This window comes from Phaethon lepturus, unplaced genomic scaffold (genome assembly GCF_000687285.1).
Source record: "Phaethon lepturus isolate BGI_N335 unplaced genomic scaffold, ASM68728v1 scaffold42964, whole genome shotgun sequence".
In the NCBI taxonomy this organism is placed as follows: Eukaryota; Metazoa; Chordata; class Aves; order Phaethontiformes; family Phaethontidae; genus Phaethon; species Phaethon lepturus.
The window spans coordinates 1-23514 of NW_010533323.1; the positions used below are offsets into that span (position 1 = coordinate 1).

The window sequence follows — 23514 nt, forward strand, 5'->3', positions numbered from 1 at the left end:
TGATGAAGCGGAGGCGGGCGGCGGGGCCGCGCACAGGCGCAGCGGGGGAGATTTCCAGCATTGGGTTTGGGTGGTGGTTTTTTTTTTTCCCCAGCCATTTTTGCCTCAAAGACGTTTCCAGGTGCCCTGCGTGGGGAGGTTGGAGCGAGCAGTGTAAGCGTCTGGCGGGAGAAGGCAGGCAGCTGTACGTGTTTTAAGGAAGACAAGGGGGACTTGAGGGGCTTTTGTTTATCCGAGGGATTGGAAATGATGCATTTTAATTATTCTCTGATGTGAAGGAAAGGGAGCCTTAAGGAACAAGCGTTCTCATTAAAATTCGGCCTCTCAAAGAGTCCAGTAAGTGGTGCTTGCTTGTTTGTTTGTTTGCTTTCCCTAATTAAGCTACACTGTGCGGCCATTTAGTGAAAGGGATTAAAGGAAACAAGTGAAACCTCTTTGCTTCAGGTGGGGAAGATGATGCACATGAAGTAGGAAGCCTCTTGTCTTAAGGTATAAATAAAACATAATCCAGGTTGTTCGGCAGTTTCTAGTGATTAATTTTTCAGGCAATGCAAGAATAGAGCTTGGAAAACAAAAACACAGTTCCTAGCTGAAGCGTTCTTTGCTGTTAGCCCAGAGGTTTATAAAACAGCATAATAAACATGGGGGGAGGGGAAAGATAGTCTCATTAAATTAAACAGTGGATCCATTTTGTTTGCAGTCGACTGTTAATGAATATTCTGGGCAAATGCAAATCGGAATATTTATTTCTGTAGTTTGCTACTTAGGGTTTGGTGTTTTTTTTTTTTTAAGAAGAGAAGAACCTATCCACCCTATTCCCCCTGCTCCCACTCCCCCAGTTTTCAGCTGGCTAGATTTCCAGCTGCCCCTGGAAGCTGTGGTGGTAAACTGTGATACAGAGTGGTAAGATCAGAAGTTATTTCCAGCATGCATATTGGGCTTTTTTCCCACTATCATTTATAATTAAATTCCTTTCTTTTTCACAGGATGAAAACGGCTACCAGAATGACAGCTACCTTGCTTTGTAATGTGGTATTTCTGCTGGCATTTGGATTGGCTTCAGCTTTTAGCCACAGCCCTAGGACCCCTGACAGGGTTTCTGAAGCAGATATTCAGAGGCTCCTCCATGGGGTTATGGAGCAACTGGGCATTGCCAGACCCCGGGTAGAGTACCCAGCACACCAGGCTATGAATCTAGTTGGTCCGCAGAGCATTGAAGGTAGCTAATTTCTACTTCCACTTACGATTAATTTTTTAGTATCATTTGAATAATTACTGTTTTCCGTGTAGATGCAGAATATTCTGAGCTTAAAATCATGGACTTTGTCACCATGTTGTTGCCTGATCTTTGTTTTAAAGTCATCTCTAACTTTTATCTGCCTTAATGTAATGATTTTAGCAGAAGAAGTAGTGGGTGTTTTTAATGTACAGGCTCTGTAGAAAAAGTAACATTGTCTTAGAAGCATCTGGTCTCTAGTACCTCAAAGCAACCAGTTTATTAAATTGTTCCCCAATAGCGTGTATAAATATATCACATATATATTTCACATGAAACAAATGTGAGCTTTAGAGCCCAAACCTCATGAATTTTTAGAAACACTTGCAGAGCAGAAGAGATCAAATGTTTGCGGTGTCATGCGAGATAGAGGGAGAAGCCTTTATACGGAGGGGCTCTTCCGGGCTCTTCCGCCCCGCTGCAGAAGCCTGTGGGCAGGGTCAGTGCTGGACCCCGCAGGGCACCTGCTGCCCGGGTGGGAAGGAGGCAGCTACCCCTCTCCCCGCGTCCACGAGTAGCACCTCAACACCGTGTTGCTGTGCCGAATGCCCTGGGCTCAGGTTCATGTTTTTGGCCAGCACTTCTGGTCTCGTAAATTTTCCTTGGAACCAGTTTTTTGTAACTATGCAAACCATCTGAAATATCTGGCTCAAATGTTAGCCTATTAGGATAATGTTGCAATGTACTGCTCTTCAAGTTGTAATAAACTAGCTTTTATTTTGGGATTACAACAAAAGGTTGAAGGTATGCAGCTCCAAGGAGTGTAGTTTATGTGCAAATGACAAAAGAGGACAGAAACTCTCAACCCTTCCCTCAGAATTAAACCAATATGGCACAGTGTAGCAAGCCTTCACAGGTCATAAGTCTGTGCCTTTTATTTTGTCTCCGTGCGGATTTACAGACTATCCTAGCCAAAGAGATACAATTGCCGTCATGGAGGCTAAGGAGAAAATTAAAGCTGAATAGGCATTTCTGCCAGCTAATTGCAGACCGAAGCTTATGTATTTTCTAAAGAAACTTTGGTGGACATATGCTTTTCTGCAAACTTAAGCTCCTTAGGCTTAGGGAATAAAATTTGGTCTGTGCCCTTTCCCTTTCCCCTTTCTGTGTGTGTGTGTATGTAGAGGATTTGGGACAGACTGGTAGAAGTCAGTAATTTTACTCTTCATCTCCTCCTTTTCCCCAGCCTTTTTTTTTTTTTTTAACCTTAGAAAAGATAAGCAAGTCTGGATCTCTGACAAATATTTCATCTCAGCTGTTTGCCATTACTTTCCAATTACAATGTTAGCAAAACCAGATTAAGAATCTCTTCTTTCAGATATTGAAACTTTTCTGGTGCTGTGAGACTCGAATACTAGTTTTCTAGTCATCCATAAAGTATTCCACAAAAAGCAGGTTGGGCAAACTCTTTTTTCCCCCCTCCTCCTTTTTTTTTTTTTTCCCCTTTTTTAAAATAAAAATACCTTCTGTGTATATAACAGAGTAAAATTGAAAGGTGATAAATCCAGTTTATTTATCATATTTAACATTTCCCTCTTGATCAGATGACTCTCTTTTTTCAAGTCTACCATGATATTTAGCAGCTTACTGAGAAATTTCTGCAAAAGCAAAAAAGCCTTCTGAGGTGAACTCTATCAATCAGTGTAGAAATAAGCATACAAATAAGACTTTCATGTCAAACATTGCTTTTCATAGATTGTTTTGCAGTAAGTTTTTCAGATAGTAATCACTTGCTCTTTCTTTGGTTTCTTGTGTTGATATGTGTCTATCATAGACAGATAGATAAATAGATATCTCTCAAAGTATCTGATTAGAAACTTCAACTTAAGAAAACATTTTGAAGGTGTTGGTTCCAGTTACAAGATCAACATTGTCATATGTCATTCTACAAAATATTTTCTCATACTGCTTTTTTTAAAAGTACATATAATTGAGCAAATTTGCACCATGAGTTTAGCTTTAAATATCGACCATGAATTACAGCTAATCTAACAAAACTTGCATTTCATTCTGTACCAGTGTTTTTAACTATTACATTGTGAAAGACTTCAGAATTTAATATACCAATTACTAATCAGTTAACAATGCTCTGTTTTATCCTCTTTAAATATTTATTTTTGCATAATTTGCGGGAAAACCTGCACAATGGGTTTGACTTTCTATGAGGTGTCTGCTTTGGAAACAGAGCTGCTAAAATGGCATGGAAAGACATTTATTCAAAACAGTCCAGTTCTGTAAAAGATTCCCATACATAATACTTCCACATATGGTATCTGCCTGAAAAACTGCAGTTTTTACTGTTTTTCCCCACAGTCTGGCCACTATTCAGTTATTGCCATGGGACTGGCATTCCTGACCTCCCAGCAGCTTCAGTCAGCCAATGTTTTCTGAACAGAACAGAGCAGGAACTGGATTCAGGCAAGGACCTTGTCCTCTGGTGAGGAACGAGGACAGGAGGCATTTGAACGCGGATGCCCATGAGGCATTGACCTGTTACGGGCAGATCATAGAATCATTAAGGTGGGAGAAGACCTTTGACGAAGTGCAATGCTCAGTGTAGTGAAGATATTGTGACCTTTCTGAACTGGTGTTTTTTTTCTTTGTTGGGAGGCGGGGGGCTGGATCTTACACGCATGTTTTGTGGGATTCCATCACAAGATGTAGAAACAGAATTTCCTCAGCAGAGGAAGCTCCAATCTCTGCTTTGCTAAACAGACCTGCTGGACTTTCTGCAAGAATGATTCTGATGGTGGTGAGCTTTTGCAGCTCGCTTGTGTCTCAGATGCTTCTTGGCCAATGTGCAAGGAGGTGAACTGAGCAGCACAAGAAAGTGTCACGGGTTGTAATGTTCAAGAAAAAAAACCTGTGCCTGTAGCAGAGGTGTTGGCTGACAAGGGCATTGAGGAGAACTGACAGAGGACTTGTGATTGATGTTCCCAGTGGTATCCATATGAACAATAAGTTATTTATGGCTGAGCTATAGGAAAAATTTTAGAGTACAACTGTACGAGGTTTCAGCTTCTGAAGGATGAAACCCTATGGGCTTTTCACAACATAGTTACACTGTTATCACTGGCTAGTAATTCTATGTGAGGGTGCTTAAAAACATCCACAAGATAATAGAAGGGAAAACTAAGGGGGCAGGAAAGAAAGAGTTTTAACAGTAACTGGAATATGTCACAGCAAAATAGGGTTTTCATCCTACCATCATGGCAAAGCGGTAATTCTACTACTCTCCTGAGGTGCTGTCTTCATTGGGAATTTTTGCCTGAAAGTAGTGGAGAGTAGAATTGGGTATGAAACTCTCATTATTTATGAGAAATTCTGAGTTGCCAGGAGTGTTGACTTCCAGACGTTTTTCAGACTGTAGGTTGCGGTGACCAATGTAGACAGTTTAAAATCAAGTTCATCGCATGCCAGCATCCTCACCGTCAGCCCACTGACTGTTCTGGAGTGCATCTGTTTCTTATTTTGACCAAATATTGCATCTCAGCATAAAAAAACCCTTATCAATCAGAGCTTAATAAATTTAGTATGTTCCTACAAAAAACTGTTTTACTTAACAAAATGTTTTTCTCAGAAATTGCCCCAGCAGTGTAGATGTGCAGCAAGTGTTGATAGCTGCAGATGCCATCAGCTTCAGCCGAGCCAGGATTCCAGAAGTACCACTCATTTTCAAAAGGCCAAGATTTCACCCCTTATATTCGTACACTTGCAAATGAGGTGCTGCCAGGAAAAATTAATTTCTGTGGCTTTGGAATTTGGAAACAAATTTAGGCTGCTGTAATGTAGACAAGTTTATATTAGCAGCCTGATTATAATGAAATGTTTGCAAATTTGAGTGATTATTATAATAACTTTTCCAGCTGAATAAGATCTTAATAATTTTATATGTAACAAAAATACTGGTGCTGTTAGTTCATAAGCAGATTTCCTAATTATGCCCATTTTCCGTTTCAGCTGTCTACATTTTTTCTGGTGTTAATCATCATATTTTGACTTTAAAATGCTAAAATCCAGAGGGTGAATGTGTTGCAAGGAACTATAGTTGGTCTCTTGAGGTTTTTTCCCCTGAAAGAAAGCTTAGGGCTGACTTTGCTGTAGTCAATGAAGTCACAAACTTGCTGTGTACCAAAGACAACTAAAAGATGGACACTTCTGAAAGTATGTTTATCAGCATGTGTTCTCTTTCCTGAGTGACCAGACAATTTTCTTGATGAAGGATAGAAAAACAAGGTACAGCTTGTTAATGGAAAGAAGTTATTACTGCCTTTTCTTGTGTTGAAATCTATAAGTACGTGATTATTTTTTCTTCTCCTTCCTTTGGCGCTTGTCAACGTACCCGTTGCCTCAGGTCAAGCTGCTAAAACAGGAGTAGAGTCACGAAAATGCCTGATAAAGAGTTTAACCTGCCAAGAAATTGCTGTGACCTTGCAGCTGTATGCGGTGCGGGGAGCCCGGAGGCCTGGGGGAGCCGAGGCTTCTCCCTCCCGGTGAGCAGCCCGGGGCGGACGTGGCTTCTCCGCCCCGCGCCCGCGGGGAGGCGCGGAGGCAGCCTCAGCTCTCCTCCTTCTCCGGGCCTCCGCTCGCAGGGTAAATACGTCACAAAAACGGGAACTGGCTGGCTGGTTCCCTGCACTTGTGTACCGCAGCCGGCAGATGGTGCGTGGCGTGTCAGCTCGGCGGCAGCCAAGCAGGTCCCGCGTGATGAGTGTCAAGCGAAGAGGTTTTTAACACCCGAGGCGGTATCTTAGGAGCAGCTGGTTTTGCTGACCGCTGAACAGATTTTCTTTCTGCACGTCTCCCGATTCCTAAAAGTTAATAAACCCGTATTCACTGCTTTAATTTCCCTGATAATATTCGCTCCCCTTGTTAATTTACCTTTTCAGAAAGCTATAGTGGAGCCACTCAGCAGTATCTGTAAAAAGAGGGGGAAAAACACGGAAAAGCAAAATAGGAATTTGTTTTTAATGAGTTTCTGTAGTTACTGTTTCAGTTCATCGCTAAAATACCGTACAAGGACCACTGGGCTATATTCAAGTTTCCTACAGACAAGAAAGGGGCTGTATCTATGTTAATAGAGGACAAAAGAATAAAATAAAGAAATGCTGACAACATTTCAAAAACATAGAAGTTATTTTTTCTGCCTGCAGGGAGTATATGAAATAAACACATGTTTTTTTTTTTCTTTCCTTGCATGCTTATGTATTTGTGCCAATGTTGAAGTTTTTTGGGGGGAGGAGGGTAAGAGAATATGTGTGTAATGCAAATTTCAGGACTATTATAGCATGCATAGGAGAACAGTAAAATCTCACTTAAACACACGGGGGCACCAGTAGCTCAGCTCGGGCAGTTTATAGCACTTCTTGATGGGAAATGTGAAGTCCTATTTTCGTTTTGCAAGTATCATCTCCTTACATTTTCATTGCCGCCTGTACAATGCAATATAACAGAAGGCATCCTGGGTGGTTGGTTTGTTTGTGTTTGATTTGGTTGTTTTGTTTTTATTTCTTAAAAACCCTTCAGAAGAGATGGTGGTTGATAAAGGTGCTGGCATGACAGCCCAGAGAGCCTGAAGGAACAGGCTGCCCAGGGAGGTGGTGGAGTCGCCATCTCTGGAAGTGTTCAAAAAACGTGTGGATGTGGCGCTTCAGGACATGGTCTAGGGGACACGGTGGTGCTGGATTAATGGTTGGACTTGATGATCTTGAAGGTCCTTTCTAACCTAGTGATTCTGTGAAGTTTTCAATCTGCAAAAGGGGTGCAATGCTGTCACCCTCAGTGACAACTTTAATTGATGTCTCTCAAATCCTGATAATAAGGAATAAGAAAATATGATGCCTCTTTGGCAGGCTTTTGACTCTCCTGCAGAGATGGTTTATAGCTACTGAGAAAAGGTTTATTTGATTATTTTGAAAGGAAATAAATACCTGCTTATTTATTTAGAAAAAGGTCGTTACTGTTCGCTACAGATGATAAAAGAGATGATAAAACTCGGAGTCTGGAACATTATGCTGATATTTCTACTAATAACTGGTAGTTAATTATCAGCACAGACTGTACAAATAGCACTTTGCATAAAATCTACTTTCTGTAAAATTATGCAGATTACTGATGCATGTTAATAATGTCTGTTGTGTTTACATTTTCCTGAGAAGAAAACTAAGACAGCGCTGGATTACCTTGCTGTCTGCCCTGTAACATACCCACAAGACCACTACTTGTTTCCTACAAGGAGAGTAAAATCTCCCTGTTAGAAAGGTGCCAAAACTTTTGCTTCTGAATGCGCTCAGTGACACCAGGGCAGAAATGAGCTTTGCACTTGTTTGCTTTTGGGCTGGGGTGTGCTGTGCTTGCATCCGAATATATTTGGGCTTCCTTGGGTGACTAGAACTAATACCCACTGACACATGACACGCATCTGGGGGTCAGCAAGTATGGCAATGTGATGGCTCTAGTTTACATCCTGTGTGCCAGCATCTGGGGGTAGCAGTGTAGGAGTCCCCGGGCTGGGGCAGACCTCCCGCAGCCGGTTCTGCTGCTCTGGGGCCGCTTTGTACTGCCAATTTAGTGCAAAGAGACCACAGGATCATTTGGGATTTGGATTATTATATCTGCTCTATAAAGAAAGTCCTGCTACAGTTAAGACATAAAAGTTACGTTCACGTTGGGACTGCTTTTGCTGAAGCACACATGACTTTAATCAAATGCTGCGTTATGGGCCTGACATTTAACAAACAAAATCAAACCCCAACATCGCTCCACTAGTCTCTGGTTTCAGGGTGGTTTGTTTTTGATTTTTTGGGGTTTGTTTTTTTTTTTTTGGCAAATTACTGAAAGAGCCCAGGAAAAATAATTTCAAAATTAATACGGACATCTCAAATTTGTAACATAAAATTTGTAACATACACTTTTTTATACGTTAATATGGTAGACAACTGGATTTATATAGATCTGATTAAAAATACCTATAATTTTCTTTGTATTTTTATTCCCCAAATTGTAATGTCAAGCATAACTATAATTTGAGTGTCACGCAGTGGTGCGTGTTGTGAGAGAGGTGATTTAGAACGCTAATTCCTGAATTTAAAAGCTAATGACAATGGTGGTTTACAGTGGATTTTCTTTATCCGAGTAAGTGGTATGGCACAGCTCTGTGAAGAAACTGCATGTGAAACGATTGTACCTGTAACTCCACAAACGGGAAAATAATGGGGTGGTGTGACTTTATTTGTTCTTTGTCAAAGCCAAGCGTTTGAAAATTTGGCCCGTAATATCCTTGGTTCCATATGAATTAATAATAACTTGACAAGCAGTGAATAATAAGGAAGCAAAGCTGGTGTTTGTATCGCTACGTGGAGGTGGTACCGTGTTACCGCAATGTGTTTGACGGCTTTCCCTCTCGAGGAGCGAGGGCAGGATCCAGCGAAGGCTGTGGGTGTCACCGCTGTGGGCTCTGCCGCTTCGGAAGCTCAGGAACTGCCCTTCCTCGACGCCTCTGTGCTGCCGGAGGTGGGCAGGCACTATGCTTGTCTCCTCGGTGGGGCTGCGGAGAGGCAGGGAAAGTTCTCAAAACTAGTGTGCTCGTCAGAGAAGTCAGTCAATGGGGCACGCAAGAAGAAAAGCCTATTAATCCCTGTTTCTCCTAGATCTTTGTTATTTGCATGTGGGTCTGACTAAGGGACCTATTTAGATTTGAGGTTTTGGAACCTTTTCTTGAAATGACGTGCATACAGCAGTCGTCTTCTCATGGCTGCAGGAGGGAGCTCAGGTGTCACATCCCTCTTCTGAGGAACCAAGAAGATAAAGTGACACCAGCTCTTAAAACCTCCCACTAACCGCTGCTATGTGGTCCAGACTACTGCTGCTATTCATAAAATCGTCTTTAAAAGATGCTGCCAAAGGAGAAAGCATTGTGAGATGGGACTCTCTCAGGGAAGAAAGGTGGCAGGACTGAAGGGATTGAGAGTTAAGTAGATTGTCATGTACCTAAAGGTAATTTATCAATCAAAATGGGATTTGTACCCACAATTATTTCTTGGTACATGTTACAAGAGGGAAATAATCTAATACGAGAGGTAAGAAACCTGAGGAGGGGAGGGAATATGATAGCTTCTGTATTGTCTGATGCTTTATAGTACTTCTGTTTTCTAGTGTTGGCAGATGGTATATAGAAATTCAATATGAAACTGTAAAATTTTATCTAGCAATGGAATAGGGTCCATAAGTATTTAAAAACCTGCCAGCAAAGATCAGCCAAATTGTGATGAGCTCTTGTTTTCCAAGCTTTTTTCCCCTGCTTGTCTTTCACATGCATAAAATAAATCCTTGGGCACATTAGTTAGGATTTATACCTTTTCGTACTTGTTCTCCAAATCAAGTGCATTTCCCTGGCTCCCATCTGAATTTTAAATTAACTTGCAGTAAGAAAAGCTTTTAATTCATTTGGTTCTAGGAAAAGGCACTTTAGAAGTCTAGACAAAGAAGAGATTCTTGCTTTTCTTGATTGTGGTGTCGTGTGCAGGAGATAGGATCTCTGGCATGCTCTGGAGGTTTCCAGAGCTGTTCTCTCTGCGCTTCCCATCGTGCGTGCTTTCAGCAGTGCCCTCACAGCTGCTGTGGGGATGAATGAGAAGAGAATGTTCTCAGCTGCTGAACAGGAGGGAGGAAGAAGCTGGTTTCTCCCCTTGGGACGCTTTAGCACATCAGGTTAGCTGGCCCGAGTCCCTCTTGCCGTGCCAAAGAGCAGCACTGGGCCTGGTCTTACCTGGCAGGGCTCTTCATCTCACCGCTCTCTTGCATCTTCATCGTCTGCCGACGCTTTTATTCAAGTGCGGGAGAAACCTCATCTTGACTCCAGCTATGTTGGCAGAAGTTTTGAATAGGAGTTGTGATGTCATACCGGCTCAACCGAAGCAGAGACTTGGGAGCCTTGTAGCCCCACACTGGTATTGTTCACCATGAGGACGTTTGGGGGAGTTAGAAAGTCTACCCTGGTGGCAGCTGTCAGACAGGCATATGAAGCTTTTAAACACTTCTGTTGAAGAGCCAGCTAGGACTTTGAGCCATCTGCACGGAAAACAGAATTGACGTGACTGTGAATGGGGAAGCGAACAGGAAAATATCATAAGGTTCAGTGGAGCAGTAGATAGAAAATATGGTCCTGTTCTGGACAATTCTGGTGCCTCCATGCTTTGCATTACAGGAGCAAAAGGAGTATTCTCTACGAGGATGTTGATGTTGATGGAGCATGTGGGCTTCTCATGCAGCCAGTGTCAATGCCAGTGAATAAAATGCTCCAGTCTTTCATCGGCGCATTTACTTTTACGGGATTGAAGTAGTGCCCCGTCCTTCGTGGGATAAAGTAGGTCGCCGGCTTCCATCTGTTGACCCATTTCATAAAACCACGCGCCGCACACATGGGCATTGTCAAGGAGATGTTACGGCAACACCCGCACGTGGTGTTTGCTGGACGTGCTTCCCCTTGACGCCGCTGATGCCGGCGTGGCAGAGGGGGCCGATCGCTCCATCCTGCGGGTTGCACCGTGCTTCTAAAAAGGGTAAGCTTGTCCACACGGTGAAGGGAGAAAGCTTTCTGCTCAGACCGAAGGGCAAATTAATATAGTCCATTAGAGGACTGCTCAACTAAGGGAGGCGTAAGAGATTGCTTCTGTGCTTTGTCAGCAAGTGAGCTGCTGGATCTTTTTATTGTGTGAATAATGGATAATAATGGCATATAAGGCAATGTTATAAATTTATATTGTGAGAGAGGCATGGGCGTTACTTTGGTCCTAACCATTTCACAATAAAAGCATTTCATATCTTAAATATTTGTACTGTTTGTAATTAAAATATGGGATAAAATGGAATTATTCACTGAAAGCAAGGTCAGTAATTGTGTGACATGTGTGCTTAAGGCTTTAGAAAACACATTGAAAGGACTTTGTCCCTCTGCAGAGAAAAAGAAAATTAATTTTTATAGTTTTAAGAAACTTTGTGTCACTAAGGAGAAGACAAGCTGACTCTGGAATCTGGGATGCTTGAGTATGTATAGCTTTAGTTGTCCTGGGTTTCCCGAGGCATGCTCTCGAATGGTTAAGGAAGTTGGTTAGGTTTGCATTTTTCTGTTCTTGGTTCTTCTATGCTTTTTCTCCTTCCCTGTTCTCTTATTTAGCAGCTTCTGTGGAAGAGAGAAAATGTAATAATTTATCATTTTTTTCAGTGCATCTCATTTCCTGATCTTAATCAATCTCAGCAACCAGGATAGGACTCTCTAGGATGAAGCTAGCTGAAGACACACGGGGCAAGTGGCATTGGGACTGTAAAGCTTTTAGTATTGTTAGAAAAGGGTAAGGAAAACAAAAACGCTTTTTTTGCATTGAGGATTTTTTTGACAGTTTGAATCAATCAGATTACATGGTGGGGAGTCTTGCAGATAATAAAGGGAAGGAAGAGGGAAGTCAGTGGATAGTGTCCCATTTTTAAGATACAGGAGCACAAGAAAGCATTCTGCTAGACTTGCACGTGATTAGGGATGAGACATCACTTTTGAATGTCACAATGACACAGCAAAGGTAGATGCAGCAAGATGACCCGGGACAGGAGCGCAGGACAGTATGGAAAGCTGTCTAGGTGAAAGGAAAAAGATCTGTCTCTGTATCAGAGAGGACACACTGGAAATAATTTTGAAGATTTTTTTCCCTGTGATAAGAACTAACAGTCTCGATTAACAAAAGACTTTGCAAAGTAGCAAAGATGGTATTGCATCTCTGATTAAGACCTATTTAGCCCCTCAGGAAGCCTACACAAATGGGGTAAGGTATGCCAGCTTCCCTGGCAGCTCGTATTTGCTTGGAGTTTGTACAGCTCAAGATCATGAGAGGTGCAATTCTTACTCGGGGAGAGTATTCCTCTGCGCATCTGGGAAGGGCTTGGACACTGTAAGAATCTGCCTCTTGACGTTGAAGAGCAAAAAGATGAAAACTAGGGCATCTAGCATGACTGTCTAAGTACAGGGCTTTAATCTGAGATCTGGGATTTATTTACTCACATCAGATACTCGTGCTCCATTCTGTTTTGTATCTCCTTGCTAAGACTGGCCAAACCAGCTCTTTTCTGAACTTGGAAGTGGGTTAACGCTATCCAGTCCAATCAGACTGCAAGGCAGATTTGTCCCATTTACTTGTCTTTAAATGTTCTGCAATCATTTTACACTCTTGAAAATCCATTCTCACTGACGTCATTCTGGGGCAGCATTGCCAGTTCGTTTTTGATGTGAGGAATTTCTCCTGAGAGCAGATTTGTTTCAGTCGTGCTTTATGCTACCAATAGATGGGTAGCAGCAGCTAGAACTTCAGTGGACTAACAGCATTTCTGTTGGATGTGTTTGATCAGGGGAACGTTCAATATTGGAGGGAAACTAGCTGCTCATTGTGTTTTCTTTTTCCTTTTTTTTTTTTGTTTTTTTCTTTCTCCAAGAATGGAGTGGCTGCATTGTCATCCCTCCCACAGAGACAATATTGCTTCTACAAAGAAATGAGCTAAAATGTGTGCACTCTAAATTTTTAGTCATTCCAAGTACCTCTAATTGAGGTGATACCAGCAGTTGGTGAGGTGATTAAAGACTTTTCCAGAATTACAGGAAAGGGAAGAGGCATTGTTCCATTCTTGTTTTCCACCCTGCAACAGTTCAAGCCCAGTGACAGAAGATGGTTACATATATGCATATATCTTAAACGAAATCCAGAGCTTCCTTGGGACAATATTGGCCTCTGTCCAAAGACCTAAACTTCTAGTTTGCCCTGTAGGAACATAAAATAACTACATGTTCCCACCGAAATCCTGCATGTGAAAGGGAGCTGATTGTTTTGGTGGGTTTTTTGCTAGTATGTGGCACACAAAAGCCAGTTTATACAAGAAGCAAGCAGAGATGGGAAAAACATAGGTTTATCTAGCCCGCCCTTTCTCAGTCCAGGAGTGTTCTTTGTACTGTTCTTCTGGATTTTTGCTAGTCCAGTTTCAAATAATTTAACAATGGTGTGTCTCACGTTTCCCTTGGATAGGGAATTACGAAAATTTCCTTGACATTCAGTTGCCTTGTCTTTTTCTTTCAGTCTCTGCCTCAAGGTTCAAGAGACCCATCTTATGCCATTTTTATATCTGGCTGTGTATGCTTGTATCACAAAATTTTGACCTGGTAGCTGCAGCGTATTTAATCCTAATACGCGTCTTCAAATCATTTTTGAATAACATTACAATACCAAAACTACTGCAGCTTGTGAATTACTGTACACAATACCCCTATTTGGTATATTCATAGCATTTCATTTTTACTATTGCAGTCTTAACTGAGTGCACTATTTGTCAGAGTTTATAAGGAATGAGCTTTGCTAACGCTATTAAATCACTCAAGTGTGCTAAATTATGGCACCAGAGCAGGTGCTATTGTCTCCAGCTCTTTTGGAAAGAAAGGAAAAACCCTTAAGTGATCCTGGACATTTATACCTAAAGGAAACAATCCTTTATATTAATATAAAAAGATTGTTTTGTACTCAGTCAAGGGAATTCTTGGCAGTCGGTTTAAACTTACATGTATATATAGCACACTGGAGCCTGCTAAGTACCTCTGTTTTCTTTATGGATGGAGCTTTGGTGCCAAGAGGTCTGCGCCACATACAAGCGTAGATACGCTTCTATCTGATGGATTGTCCCATAGTGAACCACATTGTATACAGGATGTTCAAACACGTATTGATTATGTGGTTCTGTAGTTTACAGCAGAATCATAACCTGATGCTTTTTAGTACATATATGCAATCAATCTTCATGTGAAGGAGCTCAGTGTGAAAGAAATACTTTACGCTACACGTTAGACGTTAGATTAAATGACATTAGATTAAATGTATGTTACACTTTTTTTAACCTCATCAGCATAGCATTATTGTGAATCTATACAGTTCTTACAAGCATCATCTTTGTGTTGACTATGGACTGTAAATGTGTAAAAAAGTTCATAGTGCGTATAACTATATTCTGGTTTTAGTACCAGGTCTTATGGTCAGCTACAAGGGAAAACCTCCTATAAAACAGGTGCAAAGTTTTTATAGGAGTACGTTTATGTTTGTTACATATCTCTAACACTTTCCTTCAACATTGCATTACAGAATAAGAAACCTGTATTTGAGGGGAAAAAATTAGCGTTTTTATTAGATTTGAGTCCATCATGGAAATAAAATTGAAGTATATATGTTTATAGACTAACTTGCTTCTGGTACTATAATGGCACCTTCCAATTGACTGTTTGCAAAATATAGACAATCTGACTCAGCTACCACTTCTAAATGTAGAAATTAATACAAAATTTGTCAAGACTGCCTAATGTTAACAATTTTTGAAAGTTATTATGTTAGATTGCAATGCCTAGCTGCACAAAAGATGCAACTTAGGCTGCTAGTATCTATTTGTAAGTTGGGACAGGAGCACTGAATAATTCTTCTGGAGTAGCTTTCACGCTCAAAAGCTTTATTCCAATCTTTTGGATCTATGAAAACTCTCGAAGTTGAAAATAAGACTAATTGGTGGTAATGCAGTGATCGTGCTATTTACCCAAACAGTTGTGTCTGCGTTCACTCTTTAACTCCCATTTTCCCATCATTCAAATTCCTTCTCCTCTCATTCATTACTAGTGTAATTTATATGTTGCCTGTATGTTGTTACCCCTCATTATATAGGATTTTAACAAAAACGTTGCTCTGCTGTCACACAACCATCTCGGTACTCAATAACTACATTAGCTGTTGCTGCAGTGTGTGTGGTGATTGTCTTATGGCAGGGGCAAAAAGCATGCTTGAAACTAAGTTTTTATTTATCTAAAACTCAAAATAATTCTGTACAACAGTATTTAGAAAAGTCTTCAGGCAGCTGGGTTTTAGCCTGCAGATGCATTTGGCCAATAATGCATGCAGAAAAGACGGGGAGCAGATAAATTTTTGTGGAGAGGAATATAGAAAAAATGGCCTGAGCTTGGTTCCCAAAACTTTAGTGGAAGACCCTACTTGTCAAAGGCAAGGCACCCAAGCTGAGGCAGGCGGAAGAAGGAAGGAGAGCCACAACCCCCTCTCGCCTCTCTCCATACAGAGCCTCTTACCAGGGCCGGCTGTAGCACGCCATTCCTGTGCGGGTTTGCCCCAGAAGAGGAGGCCCATCATCATGTCCTCTGCCACCCTGTAACCCTGCAGTGATGGTGCTCCGAGTCCCACAGGGGAAATACAAAAGCCTGAATCTAGAACTGAGCTATTAAGTAAAGGTGTAAAAGCCACTGAATGTCATGTTTCATGCCATAGCGACGACTGTGTAGACGTACATGCACAGGAATTCCCATCAACAATATGAACTTTTAACTTTTTACCATTACTGCGGGAACCTCAAATTTGCATTTATGAAATGGTTTCATTTAAAAATAATTTTCATAGCTGTATGCAACCAAATTTGCTCTAATATCTCGGGTCCCCTCACGTGACTTAATTTATTACTGTATTTCTAGGCTGTGCAAATAGTATTGTTTCTTTCTACAGTGTCATCAATTTGTCTTCTTGCCACGATGCTGTCTTGCCATATCTTCTTCAATTATTAGTTGCTACAATGAACAGTAACAGTATTAGTGACTGAAGATGATTGTGCAGTAAATATATTAAGTTCCATCACTGTCTCATGCTTTTTTTATTTGCATTTTCTTACTTATAACTTATATAGTTAAGAAATAAAACAACCTTAAGATTAATAATAAGTGGCTGATTTTGTTTCCTAGTCTCATTTTTCTTTACCTAAGTTATCCGGTTTAGGTCACCGGGTTATGTTTCTAGAAGAGACTTTTGAAATCTAAACTTCTGTCTGTCACTATGAATTATATATATATATATTTTAAATCTAAGTCTGGATTACTTGAAGAAACTAAAGCACTGATAATCTTGTAAAAAGACAGTGTGTGTAAATTGTCTTTGCTAGGTGGTGCGCATGAGGGTCTCCAGCACTTGGGTCCTTATGGCAATATCCCAAACATCGTGGCTGAGCTGACAGGAGATAATGTACCAAAGGATTTCAGTGAAGATCAAGGATATCCTGACCCTCCAAATCCCTGCCCTATTGGAAAAACAGGTAATTCTGCTGCAGCCTTCGTACCTCTGCCTTCACTGTACTGCTGAGTCTTTCAGTGCTGGACTAGGCAGTGGAACACTTGATCGGCAATGGGGGTTTTCTTTCATTCTCTCCCCCAGGAGCAGAACTGTTGAGCAATCGGATGTTCTAGATGAGATTTTTTTTAAATATATCCACCTTCTGTATTGCTATATGACTGCTAGAGAAGGTGAGGTGGAAGAAATCATCTTGACCTTGGAGTAGAAGATGGTGAAGTTTATAGTAGCGTCTTGTTCCTGAGGGAGTTCATTTTTAGGCTGGCTCCTGAAAAAAGTTATCATTCTGTACAGATGAGGTTTACCCTTATTTTAGAGACTTTCATTGTGCCAAGAGGAATGAAACTGTCTGCCCTGATCTCCAACCCAGACCATGAGTCAATATTTAAGATACCTTGGCTCCAAGCCACGTGGCTTTATAGCTCACTGAGGGTGCATCTGTGCCAAGAAATGGAGAACTTCGTGGACGTACCCCAATGCGTTGCACGCAGGCTGGCTCTGGTGGAGGAGCAGCGCGGCCCCGGAGTGCCGGAGCGGTCCGGAACCCGAGACACCCAGTACGTCTCAGCCTGCAGCCGCCTGTAGACCAAGCCACGCGGGTGACTGGTGCTGAAGGGTCTCTAAAGCAGCACTGCATGTGCATGATATAGACATACCCTGAGGGAACCGATCTTTTTTCCTGTTGTTTGAGCCAAGGAATGACTTCCAGTACTGAAAGTAGTAGTAAAACACCCATTGGCTGCCTTGGGAGCTGGAACTGGGAAGGAGCGCTTTATTTTCTCTCATTTTTTATTTGTGAGCTAAGAGATCCTTTCAAAATCTTTTCTGTTTAGCCTTCTTTTATGTTATGTGGATAATGCGAAACAGTTGCCTTTATTCTTATTTTAAAATGTTCTAACTAGCTTAGAATTGATAAAAAAATAAGTATTTGTCATGAAAAGTTTTGCAAACATTGCTTTTACGTTTCACTCAAAAATACGACAAAGTTTTGTATAGTCCTTCCTTGCTGTTTTCTATTACAGCCCATTTGGTGATGATGCCTGTATCTCTTCTGAAACAATGTCTAATCTTCCGTTTTGTTCCATACAGCTGCTCTCTGACAAGTTGCAAATGATGGGTTTAGGTTTTCTCACACAAACACACACACAGACTTTCTATCTTCTGTGCTTGCCCATTAGACTTCTGTTGGTGACTACACAAATAAATTAGAAATCTGGCATCCAGAGAAATGCCTTTGAAAATCCTTTCAATTTTTCTTTCTTAGGTGAAATAAAAGTTGTTAGCTAAGCTAATACAGCCAGATCTGAACACAGGGGGAATTCCTAGGGAAGCGCTGCCTGCTCAGATAAATGGCTCTGTCGTAGGTACGCTGAGAGTGAAGATCGTATCTACAAGGATTAGAGTAAAATGTTTTTCAGAGCCTTAAATGGAAATTCAAGTGGTGACTGTATTATGCATACAAATTACCAGAGGCCCTCCTCAACCAGGTCTGTGGATTTGCTTAATGGAAAACAATTTTTCCAGTCACTGTCTACATGCGCACATTCCACAGCGGGAATACATGAGCCTGGAGCACTTGAGCTTGAAGACTTTTGGAATAGCAGTCGCAGAGGGCACACATATGTCCAGCTGCCCTTTGTGTTTTCTACCAAATGACACGGATGCTTGGAGAAGGTCTACCACATTTCTGTTGTCGTTTGCTTCTCTCTTGAGATGACACTGTCCCTGCTGAGACCGAAATAATTTTTAAGTGCTTGTAGTTAACTTTAGTGGTTTCTGAGTTACTTAACCAGTATGGTTAGTTTTCCCCTGTTTCCTACTGGCAACTTTATTTTTCCCCCATTCTAAGGAGAAAAGAGAGAAAGCAGGCTCTGTTGGACTTAGAATAACCTCCTCAGGTCACTGAACCGACTCATTTTTAAGTCAAGTCTTTACCGTTTCCCACATCTAAGGGAAAAAGATAATCCATCTGCACATCTTTTTACATGATGATCACATGAGGACAGAAGGGCAAGTCCACAGGTGTGTCCTCTGGAGTGCCTGTGTGCTGGCAGACGTAGCTGCTTGGATGCCCAGCTTCATGCCCCGGGTGGTAGGATCTCCTTGGGTATGTCTGGGAGGAACTTGGCCTGCAAGCTCCCCACGCTGACAAAGCAGAGGTAGCTCCAGCAGCAGACTCTATCCAAAGAGCTACTCTGGCCTCAAGTTGCTGAATCTTTGTTTAACCTAAAGATGACTTATTTTTGGTAAAAAGTCCATAAGCTGATTTTTAAAAGAGTGTTATCCTTGATGTGACCCTGCCTGCAAGACCATCCGTTGTGATTAAAGGAGGTTTCTGGACCCATCAGATTAGTTACCAATCTGCAGAAATATCTTCAGCATAAAACTTCTGACATACTGCATTTTTATGAGATCTTACGATGCGTAAATGATTTTCAGCCATTTTGAATAAAGTAGCAAAACAGAAATTGGGTTCCATGAAGAGCTACTCAGTGAAGGAAAATCTTTGCTCACAGCATCGTTTTACCATGAGCTTCAAAAGTGTTGCCTAAACAATTTCTACAACTTCCTGTGGGCATTTAAAAATTAAGAGGATCCCTTCTGAATCAGAATAACATACAGTTCTATGTAAAGTCAAGCTCAGTCACTAATTTAAAAGAAAAACAAAAAGGAGCAGGAGAGCTTGCAAAATAAATTTGTTTAGTTTTGAAGTTTCATTAAGTTGTGTGTTTGTTTTTTTAAATTAAATATATCCTGCCAAACTCCTTTCACAAGAAAAAAAATACCTGATATTTCCAGTCATCCAGTTCTTTTTTTTTTATAATTGCATTTAAGAAGTTTGCTGATTAATGTGACACTTATTGTGTGCTATTATTATTTCAAAGGTACTAACATATGTATTTTCTAATACTTTTCTAACATACTTTTGCAGTTGATGATGGGTGTCTAGAGAACACCCCAGACACAGCAGAGTTCAGCAGGGAATACCAGCTGCACCAACACCTTTTTGATCCAGAGCATGACTATCCCAACGTGGGCAAGTGGGTGAGTATATGCTTCTTGCTTATTTTTGTTGCATGTGAAACTCAGTATTGTCTCCTGTGTGAGATACTATGAAACCACAAGGAAAATATTGTGCTTGTTGCTGGAAAAATTATCACCCTAAGGGAAGTTTCTCAAAAAGGTGAACTTGCCATTAAAAATACAGAAATAATGCCTGTGATTGAGGAAAAGCCCAAAAAAGTAGAAACCCTTGTCTTATCACCTGTCCCAAAGAATGACAACTATGTATGTGCTTGATAAATGCAACAAACCACATTTCAAACTACAGTGAGCATGTAACCAAAAATAGTGCAGTTTTTAGCGTAAGATTTCAAAGCATAACAGGGCCCTGATTTGAAAAATTATCCAGGTGCTCTGACTATTGACTGTTCAGCTACTTCGATGCTAAAAAAAATATAAAAATAAATGGAGTGCAGCAGTGCCTAAACACCTTAAAAAATCTAGGTCCAGGCAACTTGCTCTAAGGAATCGCTCTGCCTTAAGGGTTTTGGAGGATTTGCTGCTCCTTCTTCCTCTGTTCAGGTTGTGCACTGTATTATATTGAAAACCTATTTTACACGTTGCATGTAACAAATACAGCAAGCTATGCTAAGGGCAAAAATCTTGCTCTGAGCGTACAAAGACTTTAATAACTCCAGCTAGACTATTTCTGCAGGCTAGAGGCTCCAAAGAGAGCTCTGCTGCTTAATCTTAGACTGCATCAGTTGAATGTCCAATCCCAAATCCGTCTTCAGGCGCCAGGAAAACAATAACAATGATCATAATTTATGCTCCTAGAGCAAATCATGAAATCTCATTTTACATTGTTATAACACTTTACTTAAGATTGCCTTAACCCAGCGCTCTGTAAGCATGTATCGATAAATGGACGTATTTGGCAGCCTCTTCTCCTGCTGTAATTGTGAGACAATGATTCATCGTTCATAATCAAACCAGTGTAAGATTTATAGTCTTAATTACTTATGTGAGTGCTACATTTCTAGAGAGAATCATGCCAAAAAATCCGAATTTTGGAAACTTGTTGCGTTCTAAGTAATTACCATCAAAGGTTTTAATTTTAAAAACACCAGATGGTGAACTTTCTTATTTATGCCAGATAATGCTGTTAGTTTTCTTATTATTCACAAGTAATTTACTTTCATAATACCATTTTGAAGACTATAAAAGCACTTCTGTAAATCTTAGGCCTATAGCAATATTTCAGCATCAAGCGTGCACACTGCGTTGCCATCAGCAACGTATGTACTTAAATAGTAGGTAATCATTAGTGAATACTGGCCTTTTTTCATTTCTCCATCCATCACTACTAATTCAGGGGAAAAAACTGCTCATGCATGGATTAAAACAGACTGCTAGGTACTAAACAGTAATCATATATAGCTGCAGCGTGGCCAAGTCCAGATCTTTCTAATTAGAGATGAAACAGCTGGCGATGTGCATGAGCGAATGTTCTGCCGAGATTTGGGAGAATTGCCCCGAGTGCCTCCTCGTTGTATGTTACTACACATTAAAAAGATAAATACAACAGTATCTGGTTTTATGGCTGTTTTTGTTATTTTTCTCTCTCCGGGAAAACACAAGCAGAAAAGCACTCTAAAAATTAGCTGTTTGAGACTTCATAAAGGAGAGATAAAATCGATCAGATCTTTTAGGTCACTTACTGTCATCTGGATTAGGTCATAAACGACCAACACAGCCAACTGCGGGCTGCCCAGTGGGTAACCGCGTCCATCCTCATCCTCCCGCTGCCCCCAGCCGCCAAAATCCCCGCCGCCCACCGGCAGCCCCTTCCTGCGTCTCCCGTGGAAGAGCCCAAGACCAAACGCCCCGGGGGCTGTAACGGCCGCGTATTCGCAGACCGCGTTTCCGCGAGCTCCTGCGTGCTGCGAAGGCGCTAGGCTGTCACCGCCGGCTGAAGCCCGCGGAGCCAGCGTGTCTCCTGGACCCGCGCGAGCTGGCGCGCGCTCGCAGCTCCCGGGGGAGCTTCTCCCCTGCCTTTTCCTGCCACGGAGCGGCTGAGGCCGCATTACAGTTCCCACTGACGCGTCCTTTCAAGGAGCCAGCGTCGCATTCCTCAGCGTAGCCACGGTAAAACCCAAATTACATTAGCAGGTCAGAAAAATAGAAGAGACCTGCTTGTTCATGAATAACGGGAAAGAAACAGGTTGGTCCGTTTGTTTTGGTGACACTCTCACGCTTGCAAAGCTGTGGGACCTCTGCAGTACCCTCTGAGTAGCAGACACGTTTTAAAAGGGTAAAGCAAGTCTACAAGCTGTCTCATCCAGCAAAGTGCACGATTCCATGTAGATCCTAAATATTATGTGTAAATGCTGCTAATGCATATGAAGATATAATTATATAAATCATGGTAAATGTACGCTGGGTTAGGAGAGGGAAGAAAGAGGAAGAATTTTCCTGTCTTTGGGACAACTCTTCATATATCAATATGCTGGCCTGTGGGAAGTCTTGGCAACAGGCTGTTTATAGGGTGAGATACACAGCTTATACCCTCTTCCCCAGGCCCAAAGACTTTTTTTTTTCTCTTCATGTGTGGAAAATGTAGAGGGAACGGTGGGAATAGTAAGATGAGGGACTTTTGGAGGTTTCTGCCCTGGTGTGCAACTATAGTTTCTAAGATTTCTGGGTTTTTTCCCTGCTCAGTTCAGACTTTTCCTTGCAGGAAACAGGTACTTTCCATGTAAATCTGCCTCTTCCCACATCTTGAAACTTGACCCTTTAGATGGTCTGAAGAAGTGTTGTTGGCATCCAGAAAGACTTCCATGAAGATACCTTACAATATACAATTTACAATACAAATCTAAAAACCACTTACATGTCATGTAAGTCATTATTTACTGAAACCCAAAGCGTTAACTGCTACCACATGTCGGGGTGAAAAAGAGGAGGGAAGTTCAGCTGTGTTTTCTGACACCAGTATCAGTACAAATAGAAAATTAAAAGCAACTATGTTTTTCAGCAACACTTCTTTTTACTGAAGCAATGGATAACATTTCATTCTAAGGGTAGAAATAATGCCAGCTTATCAGCTACAGTAGAGGGATCCAAGACAGTACAAAGAAAGGGAAACAGGGATAAAAATATTCAACAAAGTTGAACTCCTTGTTAAAGAAGTTACCATCTCTGGCTTCCTAATTTTAATGGAAACCTGAAACTAGTTACTCAGATTTTATTTTATTTCAACTCCAGTTACAGTGAGCAACATTAAGTCCATCTTACTTTACCAACTGATGTTGTTAAATATCTGAGGAGCCATGGTGATTATTAGGACGGGTTATGGTAGATCTGGTCCCCTCTTCAATTTCAGACCGGTGTAGTATGCTTCGTGTAATAGAAATTATCATGCTTGATATTCCTGATACGACTGTAAAGTGACTGGAAAAAAGCAAGCTCTCCTGAAAGGGTGCAACCTTGCTAATGCAATTATCCTTTTCAGTTTTGCTTAACAATTGTGCAAACCCAGATTACAGAGCTACTGATTATTACTGACTTGAAGTTTCAGTGAAGTCTAAAAGATCTAAGGGTGAATCTCTGGCATTAGTTAGTTGCTCGAAAGCTTTTTAACTTCTGCTCTTTTCCCACCCAAATCCCAACCTATAGTACCCTAACCCAAGTAGCTGGGAGGGTGCAGGAAGCTCCAGGAGTGAGGGGACAGTAGCAATTCACGTGCAGCGCGTCTCCAGTGAGGTGTATCTTTAACTGGAGAAACTCTGTGCCTTCATTCCTAACAACTCCTAGGTGAGGGATGAGAATGGTGAGCACTTCACGGGCAAATTTTGATGGCTGATGAGCTCAGGCCCTTACGCAATGGGACATATTTTCAGGATTGCTATTGCCGTACAAGCACACTCTTAGCTCACGCTCCATAACCTCATCTGCTTTGCACTCCACATAATGCTTAAGTAGTGGTTACGGTCTTGAAACATTCCCAAACAGACTAAACAAAATACAGTCTTCCCGAGCAGGAAT

General features: G+C 41.3%; 1 protein-coding gene across 1 annotated transcript in view; it reads left to right on the forward strand.

Moving 5' to 3' along the window:
• Positions 1 to 987: 987 nt before the first annotated feature.
• Positions 988 to 23514, forward strand: part of SCG5 (secretogranin V (7B2 protein)) — a 28642-nt gene continuing 6115 nt past the window's right edge. Inside the window, exons 1-3 of the mRNA XM_010285144.1 lie at positions 988 to 1219; positions 16280 to 16429; positions 19397 to 19509. Of these exons, the coding sequence (XP_010283446.1) occupies positions 988 to 1219; positions 16280 to 16429; positions 19397 to 19509 (495 nt within the window). The remainder of the gene's footprint in view (positions 1220 to 16279; positions 16430 to 19396; positions 19510 to 23514) is intronic.